This window comes from Pan paniscus, chromosome 20 (genome assembly GCF_029289425.2).
Source record: "Pan paniscus chromosome 20, NHGRI_mPanPan1-v2.0_pri, whole genome shotgun sequence".
In the NCBI taxonomy this organism is placed as follows: Eukaryota; Metazoa; Chordata; class Mammalia; order Primates; family Hominidae; genus Pan; species Pan paniscus.
The window spans coordinates 22,806,638-22,833,092 of record NC_073269.2 but is presented as its reverse complement, the minus strand read 5'-3'; the positions used below and the strand labels follow the sequence as shown (position 1 = coordinate 22,833,092).

Below are 26,455 nucleotides of genomic sequence, written 5' to 3'. Positions count from 1 at the left end.
CACAAGAATCACTTGAATCTGGGAAGTGGAGGTTGCAGTGAGCTGAGATCATGCCACTGCATTCCAGCCTGGATAACAGAGTGAGACCCTGTCTCCAAAAAAAAAAAAAAAAAAAAAAAAATCATTCCTTCTATGGTCAGGTGACCTCATGAGTCTCAGAACTTGTCCCACCCCTTCCCACCCTCACCCATCACATCAATCAGGCTGTGGCTTCCTGTGACCAGGCACTTCACAGCTTGTAAGGCCTGACCTCCCGCAGGCCCAGCACTTCCCAGTTTATGAGGCCTAGCCTCATGTGGCCTAGTACTTCCCAGTTTATCAGGCCTGACCTCCTGCTGGCCCAGCACTTCACGGTCTATAAGGCCTGGCCTCGTGGGCCCAGCATTTGACAGTTTATGAGGCTGACCTTGGCCCTGATCTTTCCGTAACCTCACAAATACTTAGGTGGGCCTTCTGCTCCGAGGCTCAAACCCCTGCCCACTGCCTGAACATCCGCTGGCTACCAGGTGGGGCTGGGAGCTTGCACTAGGGTGCACACAGGAACCCCAGAACCTGCCCTCCTCCAGGGGGCCCAGGAAAACCCAGGCACCCCTTCCACCATCCCCGAGGGTGGAAAACTTCCCCAGCTGGGGATGGGGGGCACAGGGATGAGAAGCGGGTGGCCTGGCAGACAGAACCCAGAGGGGGTGTAGGCCTCCGAGGGCCTCTGCAAACGACCTTCCGAAACGCACCAATGAAGATGCAATTTGGGGATGTGACTCAGCCACCCGACGCATGGGCCAAATTCAGCCGTGTGTCTGCCATGTTCCTCCTCGCCTGGCAGCCGCGTCCTAAGGTGCCCTGGGCAGGGAGGGGGTGGGGAGGAGGAGAGAAATGGCAGGTGGCTTCCAAGAGGGTGGAGGGGTGGAGGGGTGGAGGGCTTTCCCGGCACCCACCACATTACTGTGGACCGGGCTCTTACTATGCTTTGAGCCTGAGATCAGGGTGATCACATTTAATCCCTATCACCACCGGTGAGCAAGGTGGCATTCCCGTTCCCATTTTACAGACGGGAGACAGAGCTCAGAGAAGCTCAGCACCTTTTGCCCAAGGTCACCCAGCCAGGAAAGGCAGGGACTAAATTAGTGCCATCCAGGCGTGGCAGGTGGCAGGGTCTGCTTTCTGGGAGGGGAACTGGCCTGGTCCTGCCGTCGAGAAGCCACTAGCTTGGAGCACAGAACTGATGAGTGCCTGGGCCTTCCCCATTCCTGGGTACACATCCCCTCCCCCACTGCAATCTGGGCCTAACACTGGAGTCCCTGGGACCCTCAGGGATTCCCAGAGACCCAGGAGCCCCTGGGAACCCTCAGCCAAGGTTTGGATGCCCATGAAAGGGTATGTTTTTCTGGGTAACAGCCCTGGGTTTGCCAAGTGAGGAATACCACCCTATTAGCTAGGTATACACCTAGTTCCAGCTATTCAAGAGGCCAAGGCAGGAGATCACTTCAGCCCAGGAGCTCGAGACCAGCCTGGACAACTAGCAATATCCCATCTCTAACAAACAACAAACATCCTACGGGGTGTATTTGGGTTGGAAGGTCTTTGATATTGCCTTACTTTTACTACTCTGTCTGGTCATGAGAGCTCCCTTCCCTGAAGCCTGGGGTGGGGGGGATGAGCAGAGACCCACTTCCACACCCTCCCTGGAGACACACACTTCTGGGGGAATCTCATGTGCCTGGGGGGACCCAAGAGAGCTCTTGAGGAGAGGATGAGGGTAGCAGGGAGCAGGGCTGATGGCTCCTTAGATTCCCCACCCAACAGGACATGGGAAGAGACAGAATCCCAGTCAGGCCCCCAGGGCCCTCCAGTGAGCATTTTTACAAATGACAGGTTGGTTGAGGCAGCCACTGAGAAGGGGCCCTAGGTACCCCTGCCAGGGAGCAAGTTACTGCCCACTCCTTGGCCATCTGCTTTGTAAAGATTCCTCATGGTGCCTCCCCCCCACCCCCCCACTACGAGGGTTGGTGTCCAGAACAGAGTAAGATCTCGCATGGCAAATGCTTTGCAGTCTGTAAGAGCTTCATGCCATTGATTTCTGTTCTTCAGAACTGGACCAAGAGAAGGTGCTCCCTGCCCCTCAATCCCCAAGGCAGACCGCCCCTGCTCCCCAGATGCACACCCAGGGGCTTCCGGGTACCACAACCAGATCAGCACACAGCAGAAACTTCTGGGACATGTGGGCCTGTTGTGGGTCCCCAGCGGGCGCAGCCAGAGTCCGGGTGTCCCTGCTGAGGTTGAGGAAGGTCTCCGAGGATCCCCCTTCCCGCCACCACCCCCACCCCTCCCTTCCCCTCCCCTCCCCCAATAATCATAGGGCCCTAGCTCTGCAGGGCAGACAGACACTGCCTGCCCTCCCGTCCCATGGGCCGCCCAGGAGCCAGTGCAGCAAGGCGCTGGCTACCCGCCCGATCCCCCCATCACCACCCGCCAGGAGCCTGCCAGCAGCCAGCAGGGTGCAATTAGCCTGCTCTCCTGGAGGCTGCCTCCCTCGGGGGCCCTCCATTCTGATGCATCTCCATCAGCCTCTCCGCTCAGACCCCAGCCTCGGGAACTCCCATCTGCTGGCCAGCCCTCCAGAACAGCACGGGCAGTGCCCCGAGCTGGGTCCGGGACTTCTGTCCGGGGACAGATGGAAGACCCGGTTTCCTGACCCCTCCCTGAGTGCCCCAACCCCTGGATCCAGGGGCCAGTGGTGGGTCACCTCCCTCCCATTCCCAAGTCATTGCGGGTCACTGTCCATCCCTGAGAGCTCCCCGACCTCCAACCCTATCTATGGAGTTTGGAGACTCACAGCTCTGCCCTCCCCCAAAGTGAACCCTGCACCCTCCCCCTCCCAGGATGGGGGTGCGTGGATCCTCACTCACTCGGGCAATGTACATGCATTCATTCCCCCCACCTTTCCTGTGTCTCCTAGGCTCCGGACCGCACGGAGACCCTCCCTCTTGGCCCCTGCCCCAAACCGCATCCCCCTCCGAGACGTGCCTCCCTCCTTGGGCTCCCTGAGCTGCAGACCCTGGATCCTCCCGCACCCTCACCCATCCCACCCTGTACCTGCGGGGCTCGGCCCGAGCGGGCGGACAAGGCTGGAGGGGAGAGGGTCCCGCGCGGCCGCAGACCCCCAGTCGGGAGCCGGAGCCGGGGTCGCGGACGGGGCGGGCAGCAGCGAGCGGGCGCGGGGCCCGGGGGCGGAGGGGCCGGGGGCGGCGGCGGCAGGCGCATCCCCCGCCGCCCAGTCCACGGGCCCGGCGGGGGGCGAGCGCCCGCCCGGGCCGGGAGAGAAGGGGGCGGTGCGACGCGGGAGCCGCCGCCGATTGGCCGAGCCCAGGTTGGCACCGCCTTCGACGACCCCGCAAGCCCCGCCCATATTTAAAGATCCCACATTCCCCGGCGCCCCCTGCAACCCCCCGGCATGCGGCTGGTCTTCGAACTCCCCCTCTTGCCCCATACGACGGGGAGGACCTTGGTGAAGCTCCAACCCCCGCCCCCAACAGCCCTCCGGACCTCCTAACTATACCCCCTCCCCAAAATTAGGTCCCAAACTTCAGCCGCTCTGTCAACCTTTGCACGCCTGGGGACTGTCCTCCCCGTAAGCATCAGCTGAAAGACAACTTTGCAAAGCAACTCAATGCCTGCCCCTCAAACGACCTCCTCCGGGGTCTAGCTCTGCATAGGGGAGCCTTGAGGGGGACTAGGGTGATTGCAAGTTGGGGGGTGTCTGGGAGCCAGGTGTAGGGCCTTCCAGGGGTGGGACTGGGTACATGCTGGGGCACTCGGTTAGAGGCCACCTTCTGTGGGAGGAGAGATGCCCGTCTGGATCAGGCCACCCAGTCCTAACCTCCAACACCCATTTCCAGGATGACAGGAAGCTAGAGCCCCAGGGAGTTTGGGATCACCAGGGCTGGGGGTCCCCAAAACTGTGCTCCTTCCCCCAGCACCCAGGCTGAACTTGGCCGACTCATTCATTCAAAGTTAATGGCGGTTCCAGGGAGCTTTGGGGACCAGTGGGTAGGGAGCTCTTCCTTCCTCCTCTTCCAGTCTTACTGCCTCTGCCTCTGCCTCACCCTGTTCCCACCAGGCTTGGGGTGACTGTGTTCAGCTCTGTCCCCCACCAGCCTGGGGGCTTCCTGGAGCCAGCAGATCCCACCTCCTATCTCTCTCCCACACCCTCCATCTGTTTTCTTCCCAGCCCAGAGCTTTGGCCCAGGTCAGGAACATCTGAGTGTTTATTCCTGAGGGAGGCTGTCTTCTGTGTTTCCTCTGCGGAGCTCAGAAAACAGTTGGACTGAAGGAAGGAAGGAAGGAAGGAAGGAAGGAAGGAAGGAAGGAAGGCAGGCAGGCAGGCAGGCAGGCAGGCAGGCATGAATGAGGGATAGCTGCATGGGCTGAGGGTGGCGGTGAGTCACAGAGAGGCCAGGTGATGGCTCAGAGTCTCAGACAGGACCTTTGTTCCCTCCCCTGGAGAGCCCGTTCCTCATCCCAGCCTGTCCAGACTGCTCTGCACAAGGCCCGGCCGTGGTGACAATGCCCAGGGCTGAGACAATCAGGAAATAGAGGCCTGGGTGGTCCCGGTCAGATCCACAGAGGTACCAGGCGGGGTTGGATAGGATCTGTAACAGGGGGCTGTTACGAGTGATCTGACCAGACACAAGCAGCTTTGAGAGTCACTGCAGAGCAAGAAAGGGGTTGTGGGGACCCCGAAGGGGCAGGTTTTCAGCCACACCTGAGAACCAGCCACCCCTCTTGCATCTCTCCACTGACTCACCAGCACTCCAACCTCCAGCCAAGCCTTCTCAGTCTCCCCTCGCCACAGTTCCCATCTCCAGGCCTTTGCACTTGCTGTTCCCCTGCCTGGACCACCAGGAGCCCCCCTTTCTAAAGCACAACATTGGAGCCACCCACAGCTCCCTCAGGATTGGGCACATCCCTGAACCACATTCAATGCTCCTGGCCCCTGACAGCTCAACCCAGTCCTTGCAGGAGTCCCTGAGCCACGAGAAGCATACCATGCCCACGGGCTGACCCTGGTCTGCTTGCACAGGCTGTAGCATCGAACGCTTTTTTCTTTCTTTCTTTTTTTTTTTGAGACAGAGTCTCACTTTGTCGCCCAGGCTGGAGTGCAGCAGCACGATCTCCACTCATTGCAACCTCTAAACCTCCACTTCCTGGGTTCAAGCAATTCTCATGCCTCAGCCTTCCAATGTAGCTGGGATTACAGGCATGCACCACCAAACCTGGCTAATTTTTGTAATTTTAGTAGAGACGGGGTTTCACCATGTTGGCCAGGCTGGTCTCGAACTCCTAACCTCAAGCGATCCACTCCCAAAGTGCTGGGATTACAGGCGTGAGCCACCGCGCCCGGCCAGATGCTTTTTGAATTCAAGTCTAACATGTAACTGTCCCGAAATTCACAAAAACATCAGCCACAGCACTCCACTGCCCCCAATCCCCTGCATCCCTGCCCACGCCCTGAAGCCCCTGTACCCACCTTCTCCCTCTGAAAAGACCTGTGCTTGTTCTCCTTTGCATTCACCTGCCCTGAGGGATCGGGGACTGCCCCCATCAAGAAGTGGAACTTGGACAATCAATCTGGTGATCAACGGCCTTGCCTCCCACCTGAGTCAGTCCTGCCACCTGCTGGAATCCCACCCCTCAGAGACAAGGTTGGCAGCATGAATGGGAGTCAAGGTTGGATGGAGGTGGGACTTCTGGTGGGGGCTGTCTGGGTCTCTGTTCCAGGCAGAGCCTCTCATCAGCCCATGGTTGGCTGGAAGAGACCCAAGAAGCCTGCAAGTGAGCCTGTCAGGCAGCCAAGACGCCCCCGGGACTCATGCCCTGGGAAACTGCCTTGCGCACAGGCTGTGTCCTCTGCAAACGTCAAGCATGGTGGAGGCGGCTGGAGAGGAAGCCCCTCCGCAGGGGGCCTGAGGGCTGGGCCTCTGGTCTCTGGGCAGTGTCTAAGGGTCTGGGTGCAAGAGAACTGGAAGACGTTCACAGGAGCTCAGGGACACAAAGGTAGTGGCCTGAGCAGGGAGTGGCCTGGCCACACGAGCATCTCCCTACACCTCCATCCCCAGCACCCCTCCACAGGTGCATCCACTGAAATCTTGGACCCAGCCCGGGCTGCCTGGATGGAAGCTGGAACCTGGGCCCCAGTGAGTGTCAGGATGGCAAGGGTAAGATATTCACTCATTCAGCCATTTATTTATTCACTGATTCATTCATTCATTCACTAATTCATTCATTCATTCACATATCCACATAGCCCCTTCTCTGAGCCTGGTGCTGGGGAATGCAGCACCCTAGAGAGATACAAACCGTGCCCCTCTTGAAGCTGGCTTTCTAGAAGAGGGGGACAACCCTCTCCAAAAAGGGAAATAAAACTGAGAATTTTAGATACACAAAAGTACTGTCCAGCCTAGGCAACATAGCGAGACCCTGTCTCTACAAAAATTTTTTTAAAATTAGCTAGGCATGGAGCCATGTGCCCGTAGTCCCAGCTCCTTCGGGCGGCTGAGGCAGGAAGATCGCTTGAGCCCAGGAGGTGGAGACCACAGTGAGCTGTGATCATGCCTCTGCCCTCCAGCCTGGGCAACAAAGCAAGACCCTACCTCAAAAAAAAAAAAAAAGTATCAGAAGTATCAGGAAGAGATCCAAAAAAGTTGAAAGAACTAAGAACGAGGACAGGGAGACTTGAGTTAGGGTGGTCAGGGAAGTCTCTTAGAAGAGAAATCATTTGAGCTGGGTGTGGTGGCTCATGCCTATAATCTCAGCACTTCGGGAGGACAAAGAGGGCAGATCACCTGAGGTCAGGAGTTCGAGACCAACCTGGCCAACATGGCAAAACCCTGTCTCTACCAAAAATACAAAAAATTAGCCGGGTGTGTTGGTGGGCAACTGTAATCTCAGCTACTTGGGAGGCTGAGAGGCAGGAGAATCGCTTGAACTTGGGAGGTGGAGGTTGCAGTGAGCCAAGACTGTGCCACTGCACTACAGCCTGGGCGACAGAGTGAGACTCTATCTCAAAAAAAAAAAAGGTGGCCAGGTGCAGTGGCTCACTCCTGTAATCTCAGCACTTTGGGAGGCTGAGGCAGGCGGATCACGAGGTCAGGAGATCGAGACCATCCTGGCTAACACGGTGAAACCCCGTCTTTACTAAAAATACAAAAAACTTAGCCGGGTGTGGCGTGGTGGCGGGCGCCTGTAATCCCAACTACTCTGGCGGCTGAGGCAGGAGAATGGCGTGAACCCAGGAGGCGGAGCTTGCAGTGAACCGAGATCGCGCCACTGCACTCCAGCCTGGGCTTGACAGAGCAAGACTCCGTCTCAAAAAAAAAAAAAAAAAAAGCCTGGGCGTGGTGGCTCACGCCTGTAATCCCAGCACTTTGGGAGGCCAAGACAGGCGGATCATGAGGTCAGGAGTTCAAGACCAGGCTGGCCAACATAGTGAAACCCCATCTCTACTAAAAATACAAAAAATTAGCCGGGCGTGGTGGCGCTGTAATCCCACCTACTCGGGAGGCTGAGGCAGAAGATCGCTTGAACCCAGGAGGCAGAGGTTGCAGTGAGCCGAGGTCACGCCACTGCACTCCAGCCTGGGTGACAGTGCAAGACACCATCTCAAAAAGAAAAAAAAAAAACAAGATCTGGAGTGTTGGCTCCCTCGGGCTCCTGGGAACTGCAGGGGCAGGAAGCGGAGTGGGAATACCAGGGTGGGAGCTGGGGCAGGTGTCGCAGAGGGCTTGTTCCTGAGCTCTCGGGATTCAGGGACCTGGGATTCCTTCCATCAGCATCTACTGAGCACCTCCTGTGTGCAGGACTTGTACTCTAAGGCAGGGACACTGTGGTGGTAAAGACACACAAAGTCCCCCAGACTCCCAGTTTCAGGCCAGAAGACAAGACCGGCTTTGATATGATAAATACACAAGGGCCCTGCAGACAGAACACGGAGGAAAAAGGGGCACAGGATGGGAGGGGAGGGACTGGGCCTGATCCTTCCCGGTTCTCCCCATGGGCTGCCTGCTGTGTTCTCAGCCCTAGAGCAGGAGGTGGGAGCCTGGGCGTGACAGGCAGGCAGGGTAGCAGCTCCATCATAAGCAAGGAGTCCCCAAAAAGCATCCAAGGCTGTCAGGGAGCCCCTGTCATGCCCACCAGCGGCCCCACCCTGGGACTGTCCCATCCTGTCCATTCAGACATGAGCACCCCTCCCTCCTCACGCTCAGGCTAGAAGGCTCTAGCCTCCTTCCTTTACCACCCCCACATCCAGTGGGTCCAACCGATCCCATAAATTTGCTCCAGGGAACCCCTCTCTCCCCACTGTGGCAGCTCCATAGAGGAGCAAAGGTTTGACTCCAAACCCCAATGTCTTGCTACGCAGGTGGACTGGTTTGAATGGTGACCCCCCAAAATTTGAGTCCTCCCCAGAACCTTGGACCTTATTTGAAAATAGGGGTTTTTTTGGCCAGGCTCAGTGGCTCATGCCTGTAATCCCAGCACTTTGGGAGGCCGAGGCGGGTGGATCACCTGAGGTCAGGAATTAGAGACCAGGACCAGCCCAGCCAATATGGTGAAACCCTGTTTCTACTAAAAATATAAAAATTAGCTGAGCATGGTAGCACGCGCCTGTAATCTCAGCTACTAGGGGGTGCTGAGGCAGGAGAATTGCTTGAACCTGGGAGGCAGAGGTTGCAGTGAGCCAAGATTGTGCCATTGCACTCCAGCCTGGGCAACAAAGCAAGACTCCGTCTAAAAAAAAAAAAAAAGAAAGAAAGAAAGAAAGAAAGAAAATAGGGTTTTGTTTCTTTTGTTTTTGAAGCTGGGTCTCACTCTCTCACCCACACTGGAGTGCAGTGGCACGATCACGCCCATTGCAGCCTCTATCTCTCGGGCTTAAGAGATTCTCCTGTTTCTTTTTCTTTTCTTTTTGTTTTTAAATGTAGAGACGAGGTCTCATTATGTTGCCCAGGCTGCTCTCGTATTCCTGGACTCAAGTGAGGCTCCCATCTCAGCCTCCCAAAGTGCTGGGATTATAAGCGTGAACCACTGTGCCTGGCCTGGAAATAAGGTTTTTGCAGATGTAGTTAAATGAAGAGGGGGTCATAGTGGGTTAGTTCTGGCTCTGATCTAATAACTGGTTTCTGGGTTTTGTTTTTTTTTTTTTTTTTTGAGTCAGAGTCTCACTCTGTTGCCCAGGCTGGAGTGCAGTGGTGTGATCTCGGCTCACTACAACCTCCGCCTCCTGGGTTCACGCAATTCTCCTACCTCAGCCTCCTGAGTAGCTGAGATTACAGATGCGCACCACCACAGCTGGCTAATTTTTATATTTTTAATAGAGACGGGGTTTCACCATGTTGACCAGGTTGGTCTCCAACTCCTGGCCTCAAGTGATCTACCTGCTTTGGCCCACCCAATGAAGAGGGGCTCATGGTAGATTAGGGTGGGCTCTGATCTAACAACTGTTTCTTTTAATACGAAGCCCATATGAGGATACAGATGGACAAACAGGGAGAAGGTCATGTGAAAACAGAGACAGAGGTGGGGGTGACACAGCCAAAGAACACCAGGAGCCACCAGAGGCTGGAAGAGGCAGGAAAGGATCTTCCTGAGAGCCTCCGGAGGGAAGGCGACACCACCAACACCTTGATTTTGGACTTCTGGCCTCTAGAACTGTGAGAGCACAACTTTTTGTGTGTTTTTCTTTTTTCTTTTCTTTTCTTTTCTCTTTTTTGAGACAGAGTTTCGCTCCTGTCACCCAGGCTGGAGTGCAGTGGTGAGATCCTGGCTCTCTGCAACCTCCGCCTCCCATGTTCAAGCGATTCTCCTGCCTCAGCCTCCCGAGTAGCTGGGATTATAGGCACCCACGACCACGCTTGGCTAATTTTTGTATCTTTAGTAAAGACAGGGTTTCACCATGTCGGCCAGGCTGGTCTCAAACTCCTGACCTCAGGTGATCCACCCGCCTCGGCCTCCCAAAGTGCTAGGATTACAGCCGTGAGCCACCCCGCCTGACCAACTTTGTGTGGTTGTAAGTCATCCAGCTCATGGTCATTTGTGGTGGCAGCCACAGGAATGAAGGCAGTGATTGTGGACAAGGGACTTCTAACTCTAGGCCTCCATTTCCTCTGCAAGGCAATGATATGGCCTCATTGGAGGCCAGTGGCATGAGGTTCAGCACTAGTGCTCCATGAATGCTTACAGCTGCAACTGGCCTGACCATTACCTGAACTATTTCTTTTTTTTTTTGTTTTTTTGTTTGGTTTAGTTTTTTTGAGATGGAGTCTCACTGTGTTGCCCAGGCTGGAGTGCAGTGGCACAGTCTCCGCTTACTGCAACCTCCACCTCCTGGGTTCAAGCGATTCTCCTGCCTCAGCCTCCTGAGTAGCTGGGATTACAGGTGCCCACCATCACGCTCGGCTAATTTTTGTATTTTTAGTACAGACGGGGTTTCACCATGATGGCCAGGCTGGTCTCAAACTCCCGACCTCATGATCCACCCACCTCAGCCTCCCAAAGTGCTAGGATTATAGGCCTGAGCCACCGCGTCCAGCTGACCTGGACTATTTCAAAAGCACCTCTTGAACTCTTTCACTCAGGTGTAACCTCCCCCAGAGCCCCCCACCTAGAGGGAATCTTTTTTTATTTTTAAGAGACAGGGTCCCATGGCTCATGCCTGTAATCCTAGCACTTTGGGAAGCCAAGTTGGGCTGATTGCCTGAGCTCAGGGATTCAAGACCAGCCTGGGCAACATGATGAAACCCTGTCTCTACTAAAATAAAGAATAAATTGAAAAAATATAACCGGGTGCGGTGGCTCACACCTGTAATCCCAGCACTTTGGGAGGCCAAGGTGGGTGGATCATGAGGTCAGGAGTTCAAGACCAGCCTGGCCAACATGGTGAAACCCCGTCTCTATTAAAAATACAAAAATTAGCCAGGCGTGGTGGCAGGTGCCTGTAATCCCAGCTACTTGGGAGCCTGAGGCAGAGAATCACTTGAACCTAGGAGGCGGAGGTTGTAGTGAGCTGAGATCGCACCACTGCATTCCAGCCTGGGCGACAGAGCGAGACTCTGTCTCAAAAAAAACAAAACAAAACAAAACAAAAAACAAGACCAGCGTGGCCAACATGGTGAAACCCCGTCTCTACTAAAAATACAAAAAATTAGCTGGGCGTGGTGGCGCACGCGTATAATCCCAGCTACTCGGGAGGCTGAGGCAGGAGGCAGGAGAATCGCTTGAACCTGGGAAGCAGAGGTTGTAGTGAGCCGAGATCACGTCATTGCACTCCAGCCTGGGCGACAGAGCAAGACTCCGTCTCCAAAATAAATAAATAAATAAATAAATAAGGCTGGACGTGGTGGCTCACGCCTGTAATCCCAGCACTTTAGGAGGCCGAGGCGGGTGGATCACGAAGTCAGGATATCGAGACCATCCTGGTTAACACGGTGAAACCCCGTCTCTACTAAAAATACAAAAAAAAAGTTAGCTGGGCGTGGTGGCGGGCGCCTGTAGTCCCAGCTACTCGGGAGGCTGAGGCAGGAGAGTGGCGTGAACCTGGGAGGCAGAACTTGCAGTGAGCCGAGATCGCGCCACTGCACTCCAGCCTGGGTGACGAGGCAAGACTCCGTCTCATAAATAAATAAATAAATAAACAAATAAATACAATTGAAAATATAAATAAATAAAATAAAAATTAGCCGGGCACGGTGGCAGGCACCTATCTATAGTCCCAAGCTACCCAGGAGGTTAAGGCACGAGAATCACTTGAGCCTGGGAGGTGGAGATTGCAGTGAGCTGAGATTGCATCACTGCACTGTAGGCTGGATGACAGAGTGAGACCCTGTATCAAAAAAAAAAAAAAAAAAAAAAGAGACAGGGTCTCCCGTTGTCTCGCAGCAGTTTGGAGTGCAGTGATGCAGTCAGAGCTCACTGCAGCCTTGATCTCCTGTCCTCAAGTGATCCTCCCACCTCAGCCTCCTGAGTAGCTGGGGCTACATGTGTGTGCTACCATGCCTAGCTATTTTTTTTCCTTTTGTAGAGATGGGGTCTTGCCATGTTGCTGAGGCTGTTCTTGAACTCCTGTCCTCAAGTGATCCTCATACCTTGGCCTCCCAAAGTGCTGGGATTATAGGGATCTTTCTTGGTTACAAATCTGATTATACTGCCCCAGATTCTGGGTGCTCAGTGATCCCCTGGCATTTGAGCAGTTAGATCCCACATGACCCCAGCCTTATCTGCTGGCAAGCTTCTACTTGACCTTCCAGACTCAGCCCAAAGAGCACCTCCTCCAGGATGCCTTCCCAGGTTTCCCCAAGCACAATGAGTGCTCCCTTCTCTCACAGTAGCTCCTTGGCATGAGACGGAAACCTGGCCACATTTCATCCTCCATCCCCAACCCAGTCCCAGAATGTGCCCACTTTTTTCCATCTGAGGCTCTACCCTGGTACCAACCCAGCTGAAACCACCAGACATCTCCTGGGCCTCCACTCTGGGCTCCTGCCACCTCCACTCCTGCCCTGCTCTCCACAGCAGCCACAGGGCTTCTGAAAATCCTGAGACCATGCCTCTCCCCTGCTCATACACCTGCCATGGTTCCCCATTGCTGTGAAGTCCACACCCTCACCGCAGCCCCTGAGTTCCTTGTAGCTTGGCTCCTACCTGCTGATCTTGCCTTCATCTTCCTCCTCTCTCCCACTCACTCTGTTCCAGCCACAGCAGCCTCCTCACTGTTCCTCAAACACGCCAAGCTCATTCCCACCTCAGGACCTTTGCACATGTGGTTCCCTCTGCTGGGTATGCTGTTCCCCCAGCTGTCAGCAGGCCAGTTCCTCCTCTTCCTTCAAGTCTCAGCTCATGATCACTGCCCTAGAGAGGCCTCTCTGACTTTTACAAGAGGCTTCCCTGCTCCTCTGGTCACTAATACATCCTCATATTCTATTTTCTTCCTAATACAAAACAATTTTCTTCCTTCCCTCCCTCCCTTCCTCTTTCTTCTTTCTTTTCTTCCTTCCTTCTTTCCTTCCTTTTTTTTCTCTCTCCCTCCCTCCTACCCTCCCTCTCTCTCTTTTCTCCCTTTCCCTTTCCCCTTTCCCTTTCCCTTTCCCCTTCATCCCCTCCCCTCCCCTCTCCTCTCCTCCCCTCTCCTCTTTTTTTCTCTCTCTCCCTCCATCCTTTCCTTCCTTCCTTCCTTCCTCCCCTCTCCTCTCCTCCCCTCTCCTCTCCTCTCCTTTTTTTCTCTCTCTCCCTCCATCCTTTCCTTCCTTCCTTCCTTCCTCCCTCTGTCCCTCCCTCCCTCCCTTTCTCTGTTTTTTGTTTTTTTGTTTTGTTTTGTTTTGTTTTTTGAGACAGTCTCGCTTTGTCGCCAGGCTGGAGTGCAGTGCTGCAATTTCGGCTCACTGCAACCTCCAACTCCCTGGTTCAAGCGATTCTCCTGCCTGCCTCAGCCTCCTGAGTAGCTAGGATTACGGGCACTCCCGACATCACCCCTGGCTAATTTTTTGTATTTAGTAGAGACGGGGTTTCACCATGCAGGATGGTCTCTATCCCCAGACCTCATTATCCGCCCACCTCGGCCTCCCAAAGTGCTGGGATTACAGGCATGAGCCACCACACCTGGCCCCCTTTCTCTCTTTCTCGCTTTCTTTCTGAGACAGAGTCTCACTGCCACCCAGACTACAGTACAGTGGTTCAATCATAGCCCACTGTATCCTCGACCTCTTGGGCTCAAGTGATCCCCCCATCTCAGCCTCCAGAGTAGCTGGGACCACACGCATGCACCACCCCACTGGTTAATTAAAAAAAAAAAAATTGTAGAGATGGGTTCTTGCTACATTGCCCAGGCTGGTCTCAAGCTCCTGAGCTCAAGTGATCCTCCTGTCTTGGCCTCCCAAAGTTCTGGGATCACAGGCATCAGTCACTGTATCCAGCACAAAACACTTGCTTAATTGATGCCCCATGAAATTCCACAAGGGCTGACCTGGGCTGGCCTTTGTCCTTATTGCATCCCAGCATCCAGCCTAGGGCCTGGCAGACAGTAGCTAGCTTGCTCAGTGTTTGTTGATTGACTAAATGACCACCACCTCTGTTTTCTCCACACCCCCATGGGCAGCTTAGTGCTGACCCTGGATGTCAGTCAGTGTTCACCAAGGAGGCCTGGCTCAGTGGCTCACGCCTGCAATCCCAGCACTTTGGGAGGCCAAGACAGGTGGATCACCTGAGGTCAGGAGTTCAAGACCAGCCCGGCCAACATGGGGAAACCCCGTCTCTACTGAAAACACAAAAATTAGCTGTGCGTGGTGACGCATGCCTGTAATCCCAGCTACTTGGGAGGCTGAAGCAGGAGAATCGCTTGAACCCGGGGGGTGGAGGGTGGAGGTTGCAGTGAGCCAAGATCATGCTACTGCGCTCCAGCCTGGGCGACAGAGTCAGACTCCGTCTCAAAACAAACAAACAAAACAAAACAAAACAAAACAAAACTAAAAAAAAAAAAGTTCACTGGAGAAAGGAGCACAGGAGCTGCCTTCCACAGAGCTGGCCTACCCTGGGGGCTGTCTCCAGCGAGACCACGAGAGCCGGGAGGTAGAGGCTGTGTGTGGGGGGCGGGGGCGGGAGTGGTGGGACAGAGCTCTTCCAACCTGGCTCAACACCCCACTTCTAGGTCATCTGGTCTCTCTGAATAGGTTCCCCAACTCCAGTGATCAAAGAAAGTGGACAGTAACTCCCCGGAGGCTCTAGAAAGCATAGTCCTTGCTATGATCATCATGATATATATGATATAATAATAATTATATTATTATTTTTTTTCTTTCTTTCTTTCTTTTCTTTTCTTTTTTTTTTTGGAGATGGAGTTTCACTCTTGTTGCCCAGGCTGGAGTGCAATGGCACAATCTCGGCTCACTGCAACTTCTGCCTCCTGGGTTCAAGTGATTCTCCTGCCTTAGCCTCCCAAGTAGCTGGGATTACAGGCATGCAGCACCATGCCTGGCTAATTTTGTATTTTTAGTAGAGATGGGGGTTTCACCCTGTTGGCCAGGCTGGTCTCGAACTCCTGACCTCAGGTGATCTGCCTGCCTTGGCCTCCCAAAGTGCTGGGATTACAAGCGTAAGCCACCACGTCTGGCCCTTTTTCTTTTTTCTTTTTTTTTTTTTTAATTAAAGAGATGGGGGTCTCACTCTGTCGCCTAGGCTGGAGTGCAGTGGCCATTCACAAGCGTGATCATAGCTCACTGCAGCCTCGAACTCCTGGACTCTTGATACTCCCACCTTAGCCTTCCGAGTAGCTAGGACCACAGGTGCACGCCACTGTACCCAGCTTGTTATTATTTCAAAAGCTAGCACTTTTTCCTCAGGTCACCTTTTTTTTTTTTTTTGAAACAGAGCTTTGCTCTGTTGCCCAGGCTGGAGTGCAGTGGCGCGATCTTGGCTCACTGCAACCTCTGCCTCCCGGATTCAAGTGGTCCTCCTGCCTCAGCCTCCCAAGTAGCTAGGATTGCAGGTGCCCACCACCATCCCCGGGTAATTTTTATATTTTTAGTAGACACGGGGTTTCGCCATGTCGGCCAAACTGGCCTCAAACTCCTGACCTCAAGTGATCCACCTGCCTCAGCCTCCCAAAGTGCTGGGATTACAGGCGTGAGCCACCTAGCCTGCCCAGTTACCAATTTTTCTATCCAACCCCTGAGCCACCCCCACCCCCAAAGGCGACCCAAGTCTGGGATTCACTCACCCTAGGGTGCAGGGGTCTCCTCGCCGAGCCACTGCAAAGGGGCTGTCCCCTTCAGTCCTGCTGGTGACCACTTGACTGGGAGAGAGGGTGGCTGCTGCTGCCTTTCCTGTCCCTTTGAGATCTGTAATGATCAGACAGGGGGTGCGGGGTGGAGGCGGGGACCCAAAAGAGTAGGGTGCAGACAGCTCCCGGACTACAGTGGTCTTTCTTATTTTTTATTTTTTTGAGACAGAGTCTTGCTCTGTCACCCAGGCTGGAGTGTAGTGATGTGATCTCAGCTCACTGCAACTGCCACCTCCAGGGTTCAAACAATTCTCCTGCCTCAGCCTCCCAAGCATCTGGGATTACAGGTGCCTGCCACCATGCCCGGCTACTTTTTGTATTTTTAGTAGAGATGGGGTTTTGCTGTGTTGGCCAGGCTGGACTCGAACTCCTGGCCAGAGGTGATTCACCTGCTTCAGCCTATTACGTACAATGGTCTTTACAGCAGATCTGCACTCTGGCTTGGTGTTGCTGAGCTGGGTCATCTCCTAAGCTTTCAGGAAGCTTAAGATCAGTGGCTTTATCACTCCAATGGGGCCCTGGGCTAGCCCCACCTCTTCCATGTCCCCTCCCTAAGGCCACTCCTCCTTTCACTGGGCTCCAGAAGCTAGACACTGAATGCTTTATCTGTCTTTCCCAATGCTGTTCCTGCTCACCCCCTCACATTGCCCCTAGTTCCTTCTCCATGGGGAGATCTAGGTGGGTGACATTCAGGGAGGTGACATTTTGTCATCCAGGCTGGAGTGCAGTCGCATGAACATGGCTCACTGCAGCCTTGACTTCCCGGGCTCAAGCGATCCTCCCACCTTCGGCCCCCAAGTAGCTTGGACTACAAGTGTGCACCACTACACCTGGCTAATTTTTTTAATTTTTTGTAGAGACAGGGTTTCAGTACGTTGCCCAGGCTGGTCTCGAACTCCTGAGCTTGCCTCGCCCTTCCAAAGTGTTGGGATTACAGTTGTGAACCACCTCGCTTGGCAGACCAGCTGAACTCTTGCTCCCCAGCTCTGAAGCTGCCCTGGGAGCCTGTAGCTCCCTTGGCGTACTCCCTCCATCTATTTAGTGCTGTCTGCAGAGGGCTTATAGAAGCACATGGTACCCAAGTCCGATCCTGGAGAAGAGGGCAGAAAAGGACACCCCATGGTGGGCAGGGGCAATGCCAGACCCCAGAACAGGACTGAAGGGGAAACCCTCAGCTGCCCTTTCTCTCACCAGGACCTGGGATCGGGGCAATGGTCACCTTGGATGGCTCAGGGGCCACCTGTTCCAGCCAGGGGGACTTGGTGCTGACCCTAGCCTTGGGAGGGCAGGGCCTTGTCCAAGGTCACTCAGCGGGTTGCTGCGTCGGAGTAAAAATTATCTCCTCCGTGGCTCCAGAAGCTTTGACTTCCCCATCTATAAGCCCCCTCCCCCCAGGGATTTCCTTTGATGAGGTCTTGGGCAGCCTGAGGAGGCTGGGAGGGGGGGCGCACGGGGGACAAGAGGAGGTGAGATCTGGGAGCCCCGGAAGAGAGCGAGGCCGGGGCTTCTTGGCTCAGTCCTGTCTGGGTCTCTAGCCGGAGGAGAAACTTGGAGAAAGTAAGGAATCCCCCCAGTTCTGGGGCCCTGGCACCCCACGCTCAGGGTTAAACGGCGGCGGGGGCAGAGGATCCCAAAGCTGACCTCACCAGCTGGGTCCCGGGATTCGTGGATCTGACCAGAAACCTGCTCTGCCCCAGCCCAGCTGGGTGACCTTGGGCGAGTGGTAACCCTCTCTGGGCCTCAGCCCCTCCTCCTGTCCGGGAGAGGGGAGGGGGGAAGGGAGGGAGCTTAGGGAAAAGAACAGGAACCCGGAGCCCAGCGCACAGTAGGCTGGCAGGTGGGGGGTTCCCTCCTACTGCGCAGCCTGGCCAGCACAGGGAATCCCCGCCACAACGCAAGGAGAAAGGGAGAAACCTGAGGGGACAGAGAGGGAGGAGGGGGCAACGGGAACCAGCGGTCCTTTCCCCCCACCACTGAGGAGGGTGCAGGCGTGGAGGATCCCCATGTCCCCACCTTCACCTCGCGGAGGGAGGGGGATGTCTGCGCATCCCCAGACCTGGAAGCAGGAACCCCCTCCTCACAGGGCATGGGGGTGGGGTCAGGAGCTGACTCCCGGGATCGGTGTTGGAGGCGGGGGTTGAAGAAGGGATGTCCCCCTCCTCCCGCAGCTCCCCTTTGAATTCCCGGAGTCGGGCAAGCTTTGACCAATCCGCCCACCAAAGAGAAGGGGACCGCCGCCGGGACCGAACGCTCCCCGCCGTGCCCCCCACTGCCACTCACCGGCCGGAGTCGGCCGCCGCAGCCGGAGTCCCTGCGCCCTGCCCGAGCGCGAAGACAAGTGCACGGCCGGGCAAGGGCGTGTGAGCCGGGAGGGTGTGCGCGCGCCGCCGCAGAGCCGACCCCCTCCCCGCCGACCTGGGCCCCGCCCCGCCGCCCGGGGAGGGGGCGCGGACCCCGCAGGCCGAGGGAGGCAGTCCGTCGCGGCCACAGCCCGGGCTCTCCCCCCCGCAAGGCGTCTCCTCTAAAGCAGGGATGGAATCCCCCTCCAGGTCTCTCGCCAAAGCCCACTCTCCCCCCTCCACCCAGGGGCGTGACAGCAAATCTTAGAAAACGGTCAAAGAGATGGGAGGACCCTCTGCCGCCTCTGGCCCAAGGTGCTCATCTTACAGACGGGGAAACTGAGGCCCGGAGAGCGGAAGCCCCTGGCCAGGGCCCAGTGTCCCAGCAGCACGGAACAGGGCTGCTCCCCTCACTCTGGGGGGCCGCTCTCTCAGCTCCGGGAAAGAAGAGAGTCAGGGAGAGAGGAAGGCAGACAATTAAAGCCTCCCCACCACGCCACTGGGGAGGATCGGGGGACCCAGAGGCTTCGGGCAGCTGGCGACGTTGACCGGGCTGGAAGGTCCCAGCTAGGAAGGGGGAGCCTGGGTGGCCAGAACCAAACCACAGAAAACTTCTCTATTTCATTGTTGGGCTGGTGACACCCTCCCCCCAACCTGCGCGATTAGGAACCTCTTGAGCCTGACTGGCCCGGGCTTGGGTGGCAGAGTTGTGAAGGTCACTCTGCCACCTTAGAACAATGTGGCTCCCGGGGTCTGGCTCGGTAGGGGATGGGAGGGAGAAGTCCAGGGGCAAGCCCTTCCCGTGACCTCGGCCCTGCCAAGCCCCTTTCTGAGCCTCAGTTTCCCTTCAGCGAACGGACAAGTGCCCACCTCCGGGGTCCCTCCAGCTCTCCGAGTCCGTAGGGCCGCCGGATATGTCTTGCTGTCCTCCTTCAGCTGCCCCCTCCAACAGAAAGCGTGGCTCCAGCTCAGACCACCGTGTTCCTCCTCGAAGTCCCCTGCCCCGCCCCGTCTCTGAACCCCCACCCACCTTCAGCCTTGGTCTGGGGCAGGGGACAGGGAGGGGGGTTCCTCTTGGAAGCAGGGAGGCTTCTACAAACCTCCATTCTGGTTTTTGTTTTTTGTTTTTTTTCCTCTCTTTTCTTCCATTCATTCTAAAAATAGCCCTCCCCCCTCCCCAGCCCCCCGGCGGGGAGCCTCTCTGGAAAGGTAACGAGCTTCCCGGGCGGGGTCTGGAGGCCGGGATTCCGTGGCGCGGGCGGGGCTCGGGGACGCCGATACTGAGGGGAGGGGAAACTGGGAGCGCACCCCCCACCCCCATTGTGTGTGAGATGCGCTCAGAGGGAGCCGCCGGTGTGACCGTGACCGTGTGGAGGGAAAAAGAACAAAGGGGAGGAGGCCTTCGGGTCTGCACTGTGGAGGCAGAGAGCCGGTGGGTTCGCAGGAGCCGAGGACAAGGGGTGCCACCCAACACCCTCCCCGGGGGGGACTTCCCGCCCCTGTTGGGGAAGGCTGCGACCCATGCTTTAGTCAGACACAGTGAAGGAGAGTCAGGCTGCAGAGGTGACAAGGACACCCATGATCAGGGGATTCCCCCACGCCCCGTGGACCCCACAATCGCCCAGTGGAGCCCGAAAATCCTCCCCACTCCCGCGGCTCCTCCTGTCCCCGCCACAGTCCTTCTCCCTGACGCAGCCACAGACTTCAGTCCTCACCCGTGTGACAGGTCACGTCCCTGTCCCGCATGACCGCCCTCCCCCCACCTCCCTTCTCTTCTTGAACCAAGAGGAGCACCCTGACTCCTCACAGGCCGACGCGGTCTGCCCCCCACAACGCCCACCCTTTGTTCCAATCCCTCCGCGGTCTCCTTGGACCGCCCACCACATTCTGGACACGCCCAGCGTCTCCCCCTAACCGGTTCAGCCTCAGAGCCTTTGCATCTGCGGTTTCTTGGGCCGGGATCGCCTTTCCCTGGCTCTCCTCACCCCCTGTTCCCACAGGGCTCTTCAGGGCTCCATCCAAGGTCGCCTCTTCCCTAGAGTCGCCCCTTCTCTGGGCACGTCGCCCTGGTTTACTGTTCTCACTGCCCTCAAGCCCTGGTGTGAACTTGCTTGCTCTTTCATCTTCTCCTCTCTCCGCCCCTGGGAATGAGGGGCCAGGTGCAACTTGGTCCTGGCTGATGGGAGGAGAGGGCCGCTCCCGACCCAGCACCACCCCAGGAGCTACCTAGCTCCAAATAAAGGGACAGCACCACCCTTTGCCCAGCTAGCCGCCCTAGAAATGCCTCCAAGACACGGCACAGCAGATCCACAGCCGTCTTCTGCAGGGGGGTCACCTAGGCCAGCGAAACTAAAAACACAGGAGCCGACGTGTCCCCAACCCGGGACCGCTTAGCCCGTTTCCGGAATAATATGCCCCTGGGGAAAATGATCCGCAGGGACCGAGCTCCTGGCCGGTTGAGCAGAAGCCAGGCCGGAGGCGCAAATGTTCCACTGTTCCGATGGCGAATAAGTAAAAGGAGCGAACGTGGCAAGTTGGGGAAGTGTTGGGGGAGACGCTGGGGGCAGCCCAGGGCCAGGGACCCCTGGGGGGCTGACCTTTCCCCCTTTGATTTCGTTTTGATAACAAAACAAAGTGTTTTGTTATCTTACACTTTTTGAAACCAAAGGGAAGGATAAAAGGGAAATTGCTTTGTTGGAGGGGACAAAGGCCCAGAGAGGGTATATGTCCCCATGGGATGAGGACGCAGTTGTCCGTGTCGAGAAATGCAACACTCCCTTACCTGCACTTGCCTCCGTAAAATCACCCTCAAATGTTTTTTTTCATGAGCACCTACTACGTGCCTGTGTGCTTTTGTGCCCAGAGAGTGAGGGAGGCTGCCCGAAAGCAGAGTCCTGGAGGTTCCTGGAGAAGGAGAAGGTGCGGGTGTCTGGGACCCGCGGGGCGATGTGGCCTTGGCAGGGCCAGGCCCATAGCGGAGGGTTTGGAGGTCGTGGGGGGTGACGAGCGCTGAGAAAATCCCCGAGGGTGCGTGCTGCACCTTTGCGCTTTCCCCCGCCTAGCCCGGACTCGACTTCAGGCTGTTGTTCAAGGCCAGGAGGACGGCAGATGGCTGGGGGAGGGGATGACGGGGTCCGGGGGTACACCCCACATGCCGGGCTGTGGGGCGCTAGGCAGGCGGGAGACAAAGGCGTCTTCCGCGAGGGTCCGCACAGCTTTCGAAAAGGATAGGGACAGGTGGTGTGTAAATTGGGGGGTGGGGGGGAACGACAATAGCCCAGATTAGGGCTGCGGGATAAAGTAGAGGACACGGAATGGGACATACTTATAATAAAAAATTGCTCGTTTATCTGAAAGTCAAGTTTAAGTGGGCGCCCTGTTTTTTTATTTTTTATTTTCTAAATCTGGAAACCTTAAGCTCGGACTCGAAGATCCTGACTTTCTGGCACAGCAACCCCCACCCTCGCAGACCAATTTGCTGGGCGGGAGACTGCAGGTGCCTAAGGTGTCTCCCAGCTCCCCCTCCCATCGCCCCCACTGGCCCAGTGTACCCCTCTCCTTGTCCATATCCCTTCTCTACTCCCTAAGCTCCCCCTCCCATCCCCCTCCGCCTTTGTCGTCCCCCTCCCTCTACGCTCTCCCCCGTCACCCCCTCCCTGGCGCGCATCCCCAGGCTCGCCTCTCCCTGCACCCCTCCCTATAGTCCCTACCCATTGCGTTTTCCCCCACCGCCCCCTCCTCGGCACCCACCCCTCCTCCCCTTCTTTCCTCCCGCGCCGTCTCTTCCCCCACGGTCTCTTCCTCCCCAGCACCCGCTCCCCCGCGCCCATCCTCTACTCCCCCGCCGTCCCCCCGGTGCTCGAGGGGGAACCCCGGCTGCAGGCGCGGAGCCCCGCGCAGGCGCAGAGCCACCCGGCTTCCCCGAGGCCGCCGCCGCCCGCGCACTGCGGCCCGCGCGCCCGGTTGCTAAGGCAACGGCGGGGGCCGGAGTGGGAACCTCGGGAAGACCCCGCTCTCGCTCCCTCCCCCGCCACCTCCTCGGCAAACCCCACTCCGGTTTGAGCCGGTTTCCCCGCCCCGCCCCCATGCGCACTGCGGCGGGTGAGGATTCCCCAGCCCTCAGGGTGGGTGGGTTGGGGGCGGGGGGGGGGGGGGGTGTCGGGTGGGGCCGACGCATGCGCGCTGGGCGCGGCATCCCCTCTTCGGCTGGCGCGCGACGGGAAAGCCCCGGCGCAAATGGCGAGCACCCCCGCGCAGGCGCAGTGAGCGACCGGCGGCCCCGCGGCCCCGCCCGGTCGTCCTGGCAACGCACGCGGGGCCGGCTGGGCGCGCACGGAACTCCCCTCTCACGCCCCCTCCCGCTCTCTGCGGCGGAGCTGGGGATTCCCTGCTGCCAGTGCGCACGCGCGGGCCCGGGATTCCGCGGGGGCGGGGGTGGGGGCGGGGGTGGGGGCGGGGCTGGGGCCGGGGCCCGGGCCCGGGCCGGGGCTAGGGGCCGAAGGGAGTAAGGGCCTTTCTGTAACAGGGAACAAACGTCATCACCTTGTCTTTGTGCCCGAGGGCTGACGACCACCCTCTCAGCTCCTTCCTGAGTTTCATCCTCACTCTTGTCCACCAGTTGTCCCTCTGCAGGCGCCCGGAAGAGCCTGCCGCGCGCCGCTCTGATCCGCTCCCTGCCCTGCTCATAACCCCACCGGGGCTCCCCATCGTCCTGGGGTGAAGCCCCACTCCTTTGCCTGGCGTCCGAGGCCCTCTGTGCCCAGTCGTGTCTGGCTGGCCCTCCCGTCGGCTTCTTCCCTCGGATCGATTACCATTGGTCCCCGACCTTCTCTCATCCCCAGCCAGAAAGACCCTAACATGGTCATGTGGGCCAAGCCCTTCCCCACGTACCCTTCCCAGGTACCATCTCCTTGATTCTCCAGATAGCCTGGGGTTGGGCGCGGTTTTTAGTCCTATTTTACCGGAGAAACTGAGGCTTAGATCATTCAGAACCTTGTCTAAGGTCTCAGAAGAGTCAGAGGTGGGATTCGAACCCAGGCCTCCATTTGTGGGGAGCCATATGGGCTATTCCATTCATTTCCTGGCTGACATCTTCAGCCCCAATTCTGGGCCCCAAAACTACCCCTGCTGCCTTCCTGGCGGCTCTGGGTGCTTCCCGGCTATGTGACACAGGCAGGTGACTTAGTTTTCTTTCTCTTTTCCTTTTTTTTTTTTTGAGACAGAGTTTTGCTCTCCTTGCCCAGGCTGGAGTGCGATGGCGTGGCCTCGGCTCACTCTGCCTCCCGGGTTCAAGCGACTCTCCTGCCTCAGCCTCCAGAGTAGCTGGGATCACAGACGCCCGCCACCACGCCCGGCTTTTTTTTTTAGATGGAGTCTCTCTCTGTCGCCCAGGCTGGAGTACAGTGGCGTGAACTCGGCTCACTGCAACCTCCGCCTCCCGGGTTCAAGCGATTCTCCTGCCTCAGGCTCCCGAGTAGCTGGGATTACAGGCATGCACCACCACGCCTGGCTAATTTTGTATTTTTAGTAGAGATGGGGTTTCTCCATGTTGGTCAGGCCGGTCTCGAACTCCCGACCTCAGGTGATCCACCCACCTGGGCCTCCCAAAGTGTTGGGATTACAGGCGTGAGCCACTGTGCCCAGCCTTAGTTTTCTTATATACAAAGACGATCAATATCTCATAGGGGCTGTCCCCAGGGCTCAGTGAGGGGCTGCTGCCACCTGTTTGGCCAAGGCCTGGCACCCAGTGGTGCCACTGCCTGTCTCCTCCCACGTGGGGGACTCTGCTCGTTGGTGCCCCCTGCAGGATGCAGGGGGCCTTACCTTCCTCTCCTTTCCCTAACCCTCACCAAAGGTCTCTCCCAGATATCCCACGTTTCCTACAGTCATTGTCTCAGGGTTGGTTCTTGGGGGACCTCCAAACTAAGCTAGTGTCCAACATATGTTGGTTAGTTTTTATGTTAACTTCAGCTGTACCCAGTTTATTTTTTAGAGACGGGGTCTCGCTCCGTCGCCCAGGCTGCAGTGCAGTGGCACAGTTATGGCTCACTGCAACCTCCTCACTGCAACCTCTAACTCAACCTCAAGGGATTCTCCCACCTTGGCCTCCAAAGAAGGTGGGACCACAGGCGCATGCCATCACGCCCTAATTTTAAACTTTTTCTGTAGAGACAAAGTCTTGCTTTCTTGCCCAGGCTGGTCTCAAACTGCTGGATTCAAAAGATCCTTCCACTGTGGCCTCCCAAAGTCCTGCGATTATAGATAGGTGTGAGCCACGGTGCCTCACCTGTACCTAGTTATTCCTGGCACCTTTTACCCTCCGTTGAACAGGAAGCAGTGTGACTTCCAGACCTTTGCACATGTGATTTCTTCGACTTTTCTGTCCCTTGTCTGTGTGGAGAGCTCCTATGCATCCTGAAAGTCCCGTCCTCCATGATACATTCTATCTCCCATCTCTGGGCAGAGCCTAGCCCCTTCCAGCCTGCCCAGCCCTCCAGCCCTGACTACACAGAGCTGAGGACCTCTGTGGGGACCTGCATGCACTAAGCCTTGTGATCTGGGAGGACAGTGATTTTTTTTTTTTTTTTGAGATGGAGTCTCGCTCTGTTGCCCAGGCTGGAGTTCAGTGGCTCACTGCAACCTCCAACTCCCAGGTTCAAGTGATTCTCCTGCCTCAGCCTCCCGAGTAGCTGGGACTACAGGCACTTGCCGCCATGCCCGTCTAACTTTTTGTATTTTTAGTGGAGATGGGGTTTCACCATGTTTCCCAGGCTAGTGTCGAACTCCTGAGCTCAGGTGACCCACCCGCCTTGGCCTCCCAAAGTGCTGGGATTACAGGCCTGAGCCACCGCGCCCAGCAGGACGGTGTTCTTGGTGGAGGGATCAAGCCTTCTGTGTTGGAGGGTCTCAGAAGCCAAGAGTAAGGAGGCTGGAAGTACTGAGCTGAGAGGGTAATGGGGAGTCAGGGGACAGCCCTATGGGCATAGGAAGTTGGTGTCACCTGGGCAAGAGTCATAGCAGTGGCCTGGTAAGTCCTTCAACCCTACCCTCTACCCTTGTGCCTCAGTTCCCCCCACTGTTATGGATGACCTTGGACAGCAGGGCTGTCCAAGGCCAGGCACACAGTGGGGACTTGATGGCCATTTCCTGCACCAGGGGCTGCTCCAACCTCTACCCGAGCCCACTGGGTAAGTGCTGCAGATGATCTGACCACTGCAACTTTTTTTGTTGTTGTTGCCCGTCTTGCTCTGTTGCCCAGGTTGGAGTGCAGTGCTGTGATCTTGACTCTCTGCAGCCTCTGCCTCCTGGGTTCAAGCGGTTCTAGTGCTTCAGCCTCCCCAGTAGCTGGGATTATAAGCATGTGTCACCACACCCAGCTAATTTTTGTATTTTTAGTAGAGACGGGGTTTCACCATGTTGGCCAGGCTTGTCTCGAACTCCTGACCTTAGGTGATCCGCCCACCTTGGCCTCCCAAAGTGCTGGGATTACAGGAATGAGCCACCGCACCCGGCCCTGACCACTGCAGCTTCTGGGGGCACCTCCATCCCCTGCCGCCCTCATGAGTCCAAGCAATTTGCTCAGCCCACACAGCCTCATAGGCCCATCTCCCAGCTGCCCTTCCTCTATTCTTCCGGGCTGGCTAAGTTCTAGGAAGCCAGAACTAGGTTCAAATCCCACTCCACCCTTCCCAGATGTGCAGTCTCTGACGGGACGCTTGCTCACACCCACTCCGATCCACCTGCTCACTGCAGCCTCCAGGCCTTTCCTGGCCCAGTGCCTTCCTCCTCCCTCTGCAATGAGATCTGACTCATCCCCCACTAAGGAAGAAATCCTCCACTGGGAAGCCTGCCCAGGATTCAGCACAGAAGGATTTGGCCCAGATGCCTCCCCTGTAGGAATAACAGCAGAGCAGCCAGCATTTCCTGACCCCAAACACAGCATGGTACCCCCAATCAAGTCCTAGGGCCCACCCTGAACTGGAATCTCAGAAGGCAGACAGGCTCCAGCTCTTCTCTGGCTCTGCCCCTGAAGTATGGCCAGCGCCTCCACCTCCAACTCTCTGAGCTTGTGCAGGAGACAGTGGAGCAGGTGCCTCACTGGACAAGTGGCACAGCCAAGGAGGGGTGCTGGCAGGAGCCGATGAAGCACAGCTGGCAGCAGGAAGGAGCGCGCTGTTGGGGGCTCTTGTCTTTTCTAGCTATGATCCCAGTGCGGTTCACAGCAGGTCCCCAAAGCTGTTCCTTCTCCCCATTCTCCGCCCGCCTCTCCCCACCCACTCACTTAGGCTTCAAG

At 56.8% G+C, this 26,455-nt stretch overlaps 1 protein-coding gene across 6 annotated transcripts in view; it reads right to left on the bottom strand.

Moving 5' to 3' along the window:
- The window catches only part of KCNN1 (potassium calcium-activated channel subfamily N member 1), a 46,154-nt gene extending 26,751 nt beyond the window's left edge, over nt 1-19,403 (bottom strand). Inside the window, exons 1-2 of one of the 6 annotated variants that reach the window (XM_055104430.2) lie at nt 19,033-19,403; nt 15,761-15,881 (exon numbers count right to left, since the gene is read on the bottom strand). Coding sequence is in view for 2 of the 6 variants with exons in the window: in XM_014342578.5 (XP_014198064.3) it covers nt 3,094-3,261 (168 nt within the window). In the remaining 4 variants the exon portion in view is untranslated. Of the gene's footprint in view, nt 1-3,093; nt 3,306-15,760; nt 15,882-18,103; nt 18,236-19,032 lie in introns of those variants that run through there. The other 5 variants (XM_055104429.2, XR_008622206.2, XR_008622205.2 and 2 more) reach the window with 5 other exon arrangements.
- Between the last annotated feature and the right edge of the window lie 7,052 nt (nt 19,404-26,455).